General features: G+C 48.3%; 1 protein-coding gene across 1 annotated transcript; it reads right to left on the bottom strand.

Moving 5' to 3' along the window:
* Positions 1-3384: 3384 nt before the first annotated feature.
* LOC127329624 (uncharacterized) lies at positions 3385-7207 on the bottom strand. Its single transcript, XM_071821327.1, has 2 exons — positions 4625-7207; positions 3385-4530 (listed from the first exon to the last, which is right to left on the bottom strand). Exons 1-2 carry the CDS (start codon positions 7205-7207, stop codon positions 3385-3387), a joined length of 3729 nt encoding a protein of 1242 aa, XP_071677428.1.
* Positions 7208-10658: the final 3451 nt, after the last annotated feature.

Here is a 10658-nt window from a genome sequence, read left to right as displayed (position 1 = left end):
AGGTATCCTACCGCCGCGCGGAGGTCCCGCGCGATACTGAAATGCGCACCATGTAGCCGCTTCACAAAAAAGCCCTTCCGGCACCCCGAAAATGGAAAAACCATCGCCCGTGGTTCGGATTGGAAATCCGCGACCGGGGCCTTGCTTCCCATCCTAAGGCCCACGCACGTGCCAAATATGGCCTCGTTCCGACAAACTATGTGGTGAAACGGGCCGTTTCCTACTCATTTCCCCTAAAAGCCATAGAACTCCGGACGAGATAGCCCTGTTCGTGAAGGGTTCTCCAAGATAATTGCCGTATCCCAGTTCCGTCTTTTGCAGTGGTTACTAGGACACATAAAATGACGCCACGCGGCTCCGCTCGATTTTTTGGCTCCGTTTGCTTTGCCAATCGCGCAAAACGGGGCCAACGGGACATGCGGTATGGCCGCACGGGCGCGCGTGCACCCGTCCGCCAACGCGCGAAACGGAAAACATTTAGCACATAAAATGACGCGTCACACTTGTACATATATGTTAGGGGCAGATGCAAGTTTTCCAACAATTCTGACGCTCCGGTGATCTGTATCTTGGGAAACCCTAGGGCGGGGACCCCGTAGATCTACCGCTATAGCTTTCTGCGTGCGAGAGTTTACCAATGTAATTTTTTACTTGTTTTGGTTTATTTAGGACATATGTACATGGAAACCATAGGTTGGGCATACTTTACCATAAAATAGGCTCCATTTGAGCCGTGGCGAGAGTTTCCACATACAGATCCTGGATTTTACCAAGTGTTAGCCCATGTATGCGGAAATCGTCAACAACGGGTACATCCAAGGTTAGCCAAACCTTACATCACACTTGTACACATATGTTATGGGCATATGCAAGTTTTCCAGCGATTCCGACGATCCGATAGTCTGTATCTTGAAAAAACCCTAGGGCGGGGACCCCGCAGATCTACCCCTATAGCTTTTTCCATGCGAGGGTTTACCAATGGATTTTTTTATTTTCTTTGCTTTGTTTAGGACATATGCACATGGAAACCATAGGTTTGGAATAAAATAGGCCACAGATGAGCCGTAGCAGGAGTTTCCACATACAAATCCTGGATTTTACCAAGTGTCGGCCCATGTATGCGGAAATCGTCAACGCGGGGTACATGCAAGGTTAGACAAACCTTACATCACACTTGTACACATATGTTAGGGACAAATGCAAGTTTTCAAGCGATTCCGACGCTCCGGTGATCTGTATCTTGGGAAACCCTAGGCCGGGGACCTTGCAGATCTACCCCTATAGCTTTTTTCGTGCGAGGGTTCACCATTGGATTTTTTTAATTTCTTTGCTTTGTTTAGGACATATGCACATGGAAACCATAGGTTTGGAATGAAATAGGCCCCGGATGAGCCGTAGCAGGAGTTTCCACATACAAATCCTGGATTTTACCAAGTGTCGGCCCATGTATGCGGAAATCGTCAACGCGGGGTACATGCAAGGTTAGACAAACCTTACATCACACTTGTACACATATGTTAGGGACAAATGCAAGTTTTCAAGCGATTCCGACGCTCCGGTGATCTGTATCTTGGGAAACCCTAGGCCGGGGACCTTGCAGATCTACCCCTATAGCTTTTTTCGTGCGAGGGTTCACCAATGGATTTTTTTAATTTCTTTGCTTTGTTTAGGACATATGCACATGGAAACCATAGGTTTGGAATGAAATAGGCCCCGGATGAGCCGTAGCAGGAGTTTCCACATACAAATCCTGGATTTTACCAAGTGTCGGCCCATGTATGCGGAAATCGTCAACGCGGGGTACATGCAAGGTTAGACAAACCTTACATCACACTTGTACACATATGTTAGGGACAAATGCAAGTTTTCAAGCGATTCGACGCTCCGGTGATCTCGTATCTTGGGAAACCCTAGGCCGGGGACCTTGCAGATCTACCCCTATAGCTTTTTTCGTGCGAGGGTTCACCAATGGATTTTTTTAATTTCTTTGCTTTGTTTAGGACATATGCACATGGAAACCATAGGTTTGGAATGAAATAGGCCCCGGATGAGCCGTAGCTGGAGTTTCCAGCGATTCGGACGCTCCGGTGGTTTGTATCTAGGGAAACCCTAGGGGGCGGGGACCCCGCAAATCTACCCCTAGGGTTAGGGTTAGGGTTAGAGTTAGGGTTAGCAATGGACTTTTTTCCTTTGTTTTAGGACATATGTACATCGATAGCAGATGTTGGGCCTACTGGATCCCGTCGACCCGTCTACGAAGAGCGTCACTCGTGGGATCTACATAAGCCATCTACCATTTTTTTCTTTAAAAAAGTAACTATTTTTACATAATTCATACTAGTACATAAATAAAACAAACATAATATAAAGTTAATGACCGAGAAGAAAAAAAGAAAAAAAAAATGTATGCCGAGGGTGGCCGTCGGCATAGGTGGGTGATGCCCTATGCCGAGGGTGGCCCTCGGCGCCTCGCTGACGCCGTGAGCCGGCCGTCACGGCCGGAGCGGGACCGGAGCACATGCTAGTGCTACGCCGACGGCCTTTAGTACGCCGAGGGTGGCCGTCGGCGTAGCCGTCTCTACGCCGAGGGTATGTCTACGCCGAGGGGCTACAGGGGCCGCTGCCATGGACCGGACGTACGCCGACGGCCCCGACATTTGGCCGTCGGCGTACGCCACGGCCGTCGGCGCAGCGAGCCATTCCTGTAGTGTCTCTGCATGCCTCGGTTTGGCTTGTACTACTCCTTATCACCAATAAGTGCACTTCTAATTTTGACGACCTAAAGATACGCGTAAAACTAGTAAACTGAAACGGAGGGAGTAACAAACAGTATAGAAGAAAATATGAATATATATGACATCATATTGTTATATTATGAAATTATTACATTTCCAGGCGGATCAAGTGATACCAATTTAATCTCATAAATACTGTAACATTTCTATATAAATTAATTTGGTCAAAATTTTAAATATTTGACTTAAAACAAAGCTAGAAGTAGTCTTGGTACCCCTTCTTAAAACATAGAAATTCACATAAATTCAGATCAAATACCATATTCTCCAGTTCTTTTCAAAACAACCATCCAATACTTCAAACAGTGACTCTACGCCTGGCCTGTAGCTGTGTACAGCGGTACTAAGATATCTTAGGCCGTGCATACAAGTAAGGCAGGCTCGCAGACTAGTAATAAGCACAATGAAGACACGTAGTTTAAGAACTTGTTGTGGACTTTCTCATCCACTAATCAAGGCGCGTTGTTAGTTTGTTGACGCGAATGTCAACATAACGGTCGTTAGGAGACAAAATATATCAGTATCCTTCTCTATTCGATGTGATCAACTCTTTTTTTTTTTTTTTTTTTTGCGGGGGAAAGAAATTAAATTACACATTCATAGAGTTACAATCAACGTCCAGGGCCTCAGCAATCTCAGAAGGAAACTGTGAGAACCATACTTGCGTTCTAGCTTGAACTCTTCCAAGTTGCGCCAGACCGTGACTAACAAAATTTGCCGTCCGGTCCACTTTCGTGCAATTGCACTCTCTTTCCCTTAGTAAATCTCGAATTCTGGATATCTGGAAAGCGTAGACAGACAGATTTGGAGACCCGCCCTTGATAAGGTCCAGCGCCACCATGCAATCTGTCTCAATAATAAGAGGCAGGTGTGTCCATAGTAGCGCCAGCTTCAGGCCATCTTCTAGCGCCGTGATCTCCGCTTCTGTAGCGTCCTGACAGCCAACCAGCTGACGGCAAGCGGCCAGTACGACATCGCCTTCGCTATTCCTGATTACCATCCCAGCCCCAGCTGCTCCACTAGGCGCCCAGGACCCATCCACATTAACTTTGAGCACGCCCGGTTTGGGAGGGACCCACTTCTTCTTTTCCTTCTCCCTTCCCACGCTTGGATCATGGGCTCGTTTGAACCCCTTGTCATGGGATACGATCATCTTCCCCTTCTCCACATCTTTGTCCGGCCATTGCTTAATCAGCATGAGCGATTCCAAGTAGCTTAGCAGGAAACGTCTCGATCCCTCCACAGATGGCAGAGGCTTGTCGTGGGTGATCTCGTTGTGCACATACCAGATCCGCCAAAGCAGCATGAAGGTTCTTGCTCGCTGTTCCTCCGACAGGCCATGAATAAGATGTAACAGCCACTCCGTACCCGTATTCTTTAGCTCAGTATCCGCCGGGATGTCCCACGTTTCTCGCATGGCATTCCAAAGGTCCCTGGCAGGCGGGCAGCGGACAAACGCATGGAAAGTATCTTCGTTTTCCTGTCCACAGATGAGACACAGCGGGGGAGTTTTAATTCCTCGCCTGTGCTTATTCACTTGTGTGGCGAGGGCATTGCGACCAATTTTCCAAACCAGGTTCTGGACCTTCGGAGGCACCGGACACTTCCAAATCAACTTCCAACTTGGACGTTCGCCATTTGGCCGACTGCTAGTAGCTTCAAGGCCATGACCATGAAGATGTTCCTCTAATGCAAGGCGGTACCCATCACAAGACAAGATAGATACCTGTTTGCTCTGGAGCCCAAGACAGGAAGTCATCCTCATTCCTCGCTGAGGTCTTTATCTGAAGAATCTTAACGGCATCCTCTGAAGAGAAATAATGATTTACCCGCTGGCTATCCCATGTCCCAGTTGCCGTCAGGAAGTCCGACACCCAGCGAAACCTACAGCTTCGACGTGGTGCATTAGCCTTGAAATCCCCTCGTGGTATCCAGGGGTCGCGCCATGTTCTTATTTTTGTACCGTTTCCTACCCGCCACAGAACACCCTTTTTCAGAAGTTGCAGCCCATGCTCGATCGCCAACCACGTCGATGAGGCGTTTCCTGTAAAGACAGTATCAATCAGGTTGCCATTAGGGAAATATTTGGCCTTTAGCAACTGCGCACATAGAGAGTCCGGGAATTGGATGAGCCTCCAGGCCTGACGAGCGAGAAGAGCCTGATTGAACAAACGAAGGTCCTTAAACCCTAAACCTCCCTGGTCTTTGGAACGCAGGAGCTTGTCCCACGCTATCCAATGAGCTTTTCTTTGGCCATTCTCCGCACCCCACCAGAAATCTCTAATCATTTTTGTAAGTTCATCACAGAGTCCATATGGCAATTTAAAAACTCCCATGAGGTAAACTGGAAGCGCCTGTGCCACAGACTTAATGAGCACTTCTTTAGCAGCCTGTGTCATGAAATTGTCCTCATAAGTGGTTAACCTCTTCCCTAACTTTGCTTGGATGCTCTGGAGCCTCTCTTTATTCATCCTACCCTCGGGGGTAGGCAGACCCAAATATTTCGTTTCAAACGCTTCAGCTGTTATATGCAGAGTATTCTTAATCTCATCTCGAATAATCTGAGGGCAAGACGAGCTGAACATGATGGAGCACTTCCCCGGGTTTATGAGCTGACCAGTACTCCCAGTAAAAGCTCCTAGCACTTGCTTTATCCTGTTGGCCTGAGCCACATCTGCCTTAAAAAAGAGCAAACTATCATCGGCGAACAGGAGGTGTGAAATACCCGGAGCACGCCTACAAATGTGGATGGGTTCAATTGTATTCCTCTGAACTTCCATGTTTAACAGAGCTGACAAACCATCGGCAACAAAAAGGAACAGAAAGGGGGACAGGGGATCACCTTGCCGGAGACCCCGGGAAGGCGAAAACGCATCAAGAAGGGATCCATTAAACTTGACAGTATACCGCACCGTGGTCACACATAACATTATCCAATCGACCCACCGGTGTGCAAACCCCATTCTCTGCAGCGTTTTCTGAAGAAAAACCCAATCCACCCGATCATATGCCTTTGAGAGATCCAGCTTGTAAGCGCAAAACTGCTTGTCCGGATTTGAATTCTGCTCCATGAAGTGAAGGCATTCGAAAGCTACCAAAGCATTATCAGTTATCAATCTTCCGGGGATGAAAGCGCTCTGGTTTTTTGAGATGAGCTCCCCAAGAATTGGTCTTAGTCTATTGACCATGCACTTGGATAGAACCTTGTATAGCACCGTGCACAGGCTTATAGGCCTAAAATCTTTCAACGTCTCCGGATTATCTGTTTTGGGGATAAGGACAATGACAGTATCATTTATGCCATCTGGCATTCTTCCAGAAGCAAAAAACACCTTTACTGCATTGACAACCTCTGCTTTCAACGTAGCCCAGTTACGCTGGTAAAATCTTGCCGGGAATCCATCTACACCGGGCGCCTTAAGGGGCCCAATTTGGAAGAGCGCATCACCGATCTCCTCGTCACTGAAATCCTTGCACAATGCCTCGTTCATTTCCGGAGTGACCTTTTCCTGGAACAAGCCCACAAGATCATCTGAAATTAAGGAAGGGTCTCTAGTAAACAATTCCTTAAAATAGGATGTCGCCATTCTCTCCATATCAGATGGCGTCGACTGCCAGTTTCCATCATCATCCTTCAGTTTCTTTATCTTATTCTTCCGCGCCCGCCACACTGCCTTTTGGTGAAAAAAGCGAGTGTTACGGTCTCCTTCTTTGAGCCAACTAATTCTAGAGCGCTGCAGCCATAGAAGCTCCTCGCGATATAGCATTTCCTGCAAATGATCAGACGCTTTACGAATTTCTTGCTGGCTCGCACCATTTAACATGAGGAGCTCTAGCTGTTTCCTAGCTTTGTCCAATTCCCGCAGAACGTTTCCAAACTTGCGTTTGCTCCAAGACTGTAAGACTGTCATGACCTCATTTAAACCCTTGCTAACTGCAGCTAAATCGACCTTAGGTCCTGCCTCTGTCCAAGCATGCGCTATCTTCTCTGGTAACTCAGCTGCCCTCTCCCAGAGCACTTCATATTGACGTTTTTGAGGTCTCCTAGCTCCCCTTTCTTCCTTCGTGAGGGACACAAGGATAGGACAATGATCTGAACATGGGGAAACGAGGTGCTGGACCCTAGTATCGGCATACATGTCTCTCCAGTCCATCGTGGCCACGGCTCTGTCCAGGCGAACCTTCACGTTTGCCCTACCATTTCGCATATTGTCGAAGGTATAAGGGACCCCTGCAAAACCCAGATCTGTTAGACGACAATCATTCAGTGCATCACGGAAAGCTTGCATCTGTCCAGCTGGGCGAGCTGTGGTGGAAAAGTGCTCTTCAGGCCATAGGGCCTCATTAAAATCACCAACCACAAGCCATGGAAGGTCAGACTCAGCTCTGATCACACGGAGTGCATCCCACATGAGGTGACGGTTTTCGACACGGGGTTCTCCATAGACGCAAGTAAGGTGCCATTGCGGCGCATTCGGGGACTCTCGCACATACGCATCAATCATTCTTTCATTTATAGCTTTAACTTCTACAACCAGACTCTCGTGCCAAAAAAGAGCTAACCCACCACTTAAACCAACACTACTATGACCAACAAAACCCTTTAAACCTAACCTATGACGCATGCTACGCATCTTATTTTTCTTTTGCCTAGTTTCACACAAAAACAGTAAACGCGGACTCCAAACTTGGGAAAGAGTAGACAGCTCTCTAACTGTCGAGGCATTCCCGGCTCCCCGACAGTTAAAAGATAGGCAATTCATTGCTGCTGACGAGACCACACATTTGGTCTCGTCAGTGTGCCGGGAGCCCCTTGCCCGGTCGCTGCCTTCTTCCTGTTCTTGTCCCCCAGCTGGATCACTCTCCCTTGCTTCTGTCCCGCTGGTTTCTGCGCTCCCGACTGCTGCAACTCCGTCTTCTGCACCATCGCAGTGGTCTTTCCCTTCTTCGATGCACCTCCGCCATGCCCGCCATAGTCAAGAGCTAAGGACAGCTCTAGCTTCTCCCCTTGCACCTCACTTTCGTCCACACCGCGCTTGCCGAGCACTGTATCTGCATTTGCCATCGACACATCCGAGGCACTGCTATAAGTGAAGTCCAGATCATCCAAGCCTCTCAACGGTGGTATCATGTCGCTCGACCTTGCACCAGACTGCGAGCTACTACCAGCTGGCTGGAGAAACGGTTGTTTCTGCAGCAGCGATTGGAACAAAGGGTTTACGTACATCCCTGGCATCCTCTGTTCCTGTTTCCCAGTCGCAAGCTCCTGGATGACTGGGTCCTTGGTTCCTCCCTGCTTCCCAGTCATCTGCTGATCCCCACTCATCCTCAGGTTCATCTTGTCTACTGTCTCCGCCAGTCCCTGCTCCACCTCGGCAGATGTCCTCTTCTCATTCTCCTCGAAACCATCATGGGTGTCAACTGTCTCAGGATGTTCAACGATATAAGGCAGCACAGGCTCAGAGATTATCTGCGACGATTTACTCGGGTTACCCAAGGATGAGGCGCTCCCCTTACTATTTGGAGTGCTGAAAAACAGACCACGTTTCGCCGGAGGGCCGCCTGGATCAGATATAGTTCTGCGCATAAACTTGCGCGTCGGCGAGCACCTGAGGGTCGCGTCATAGTTCAAGGACGGCACGCCCCGATCCAACATCTCACACTGGTCCTTATCATGCCCAATGAGACCGCAATGAAAACAGAAGTGTGGCACCCGCTCATAGCGTATGGGGTAATATCTCGCCTTCGGCTGTCCCTTGATCGTCGATTTGAACCTCGCCATCAGTTTCTTGTTGAGTGGTAATTCTATACGCACACGCAGATAATCTCTGAATCCCAGTCCAGCAGCATCCACATCCACTTCCTTCACCTCCCCAAGTTTTGAGCCAATCAATCTCCCATACTCCTCATTCTGTTTATTCCATGGTACATCGTAGAACTTCACCCAGAGTTGGATTGAATCCAGCACTGCCTCCGAAGGTTGGGCCCTGTCATCCAGAGGGGCAACCAGACAAGCCACGCCTTGATGAATCCATGGCCCTCCCCGAGCAACAAACCTATAGTCACCCTCGGTGTCAAAGGTGATGATGAAAAAATTGTCCTTCATTGGTGCAAACACCATCTTCCCACGGATCTTCCAAACATCCCTATAGTGGTTGTAAATCACCGTATAGTTAGCAGCCTTCAGGGAGTAATACCGTGCCAGCAGGCGCCATTGAACTGGCTCTTTTTGAGGCCCGATCTCCTCCGGTTCTTCCTCCATGCAAACCTCATCTTCCAGATCCATCTCCCCCGCGAGGCGAGCTTCAGGTCCAACGTTTCGTCCATCCTCCTCCATGCCATGCCAGTTCCCATCGTACTCCTCGTCCTCCTCCTTGGTCTCGACAATTACCAACTGACGATCCAGCGGCGTCGCCGCAGCCCGGCCATCAGCAAGCGGCTTCGAGTGGGCAGGATCCTCACCGGAGCCCCCTTTTTCACTCCCACCGCCGGCCGACGACATGGTTCGCTTAGACGTATAGATTGGATCGGCGCCCGGATCGTAGATCGTGACCTGGGCGTCAGGGTTTTTGATGTGTTTTGATACCTGATCAGGTGGCGCTTGATTTATAGCCGACTCTCTGCCGATCCGATCTGGTTTTCCTTCGTGGGCATCAAGGACTCCTTGCAGGTTGCCTTGCGTTTGGATCTTCCTAGACTCCTTCCGACGCGCATAGACTCGTAGACGTCCGGGATCCGGAGCGTTCCCGTCCATTGCTGGGTGGCGGCGCGCGATCGCCTCGGCGTCGCCCTCCCGAGCCCTAGACGTAACGTAGACGTTTAGATCACTGCAGATTATCGAGGGTGCTGCATTTGTATCGATGTGATCAACTCAACCTCAACCCCAACACGTTTGTCTCCTCCACCGCCAATTAGGCTAGGTAGCTTTTGTTTAATACTGATAGATATTCAGTGGATCCTGCCCGCAAGGAGTTAGGGAAACGTTGGTCCCGGCTGTGCGATAGAGAGAGAGGACCGCCGATCACTTATTGATGATCATTAATCTGGTTTGTGCACTAAGCGATAGAGAGCTATGCAATCACCCCCTGTGCACTAAGCGTATTTTTCTTGATCCTAAATCCAGTCCGTTTGTAAGCAGCTGGTTTGCTGCGAAGGAATAAAGAGGTACTGCTGCCCTAGCTACTGTTAGGTGATTCCGGCCGGCCGTATCCTCAGTTAATTAGACCTCGCTGTTAGTGTATGGAAGAAACGATAACCTGCTGACGGGGTCGGGTGTATGTTATAGGGCTATGGAAAAGCTCCGTCGGTGGCAGTACAAGGATGAATACATATAGGATTGGAGTGCTACTCCATCATATACACGTACATATAGGAAACAAATACAAAACTATAATTTTAACAACCCACTTAATCACAACCTTGAAACATTTAAACTCATTAAGATCCTTATCTGCCGATGCCTTTGTAGAACCCTCTACAACCTTTACTGGAAATAAACTTAATATCTAGTAGCTTATTGGCAATTCTCTCACGAACAGAGTGATAATCAATCTTAATATATTTTGTTATGACATTAAAACATGATTTGCTGACACTAGTACATATAAGGCCTTTTAATACTCCCATGGCACACTAGTATATTTTTTAAAAATAAATTAATAATTGCATCCTGCATAAAGATTACTATTACTAAACCAATAATGTTTATTTAAGTAATTGTTAAAAATTCAAAATAATAAAGAGTTGTGCTACCATGGTCTAAGGGTTAATAGGATCGATATGGTAGTATTGTCCTACATGGAAGCTCAGCCGGAAGGAACGAAGATGTTAAGTGTGCTAAGGGTGGAGTATTGTGAGGATGAG

This window comes from Lolium perenne, chromosome 1 (assembly GCF_019359855.2).
Source record: "Lolium perenne isolate Kyuss_39 chromosome 1, Kyuss_2.0, whole genome shotgun sequence".
NCBI classification, from domain to species: domain Eukaryota; kingdom Viridiplantae; phylum Streptophyta; class Magnoliopsida; order Poales; family Poaceae; genus Lolium; species Lolium perenne.
The sequence above is the reverse complement of the archived record's forward strand: the minus strand, read 5'-3'. Positions and strand labels throughout refer to the sequence as shown.

Coding starts and splice junctions, on each gene's coding strand:
- LOC127329624 (XM_071821327.1), bottom strand. CDS start 7,207: ATGTGGGATGCACTCCGTGTGATCAGAGCTGAGTCTGACCTTCCATGG. Junction 4,531..4,624: donor GGACATGGGATAGCCAGCGG/GTAAATCATTAT, acceptor CTTGGGCTCCAG/AGCAAACAGGTATCTATCTT.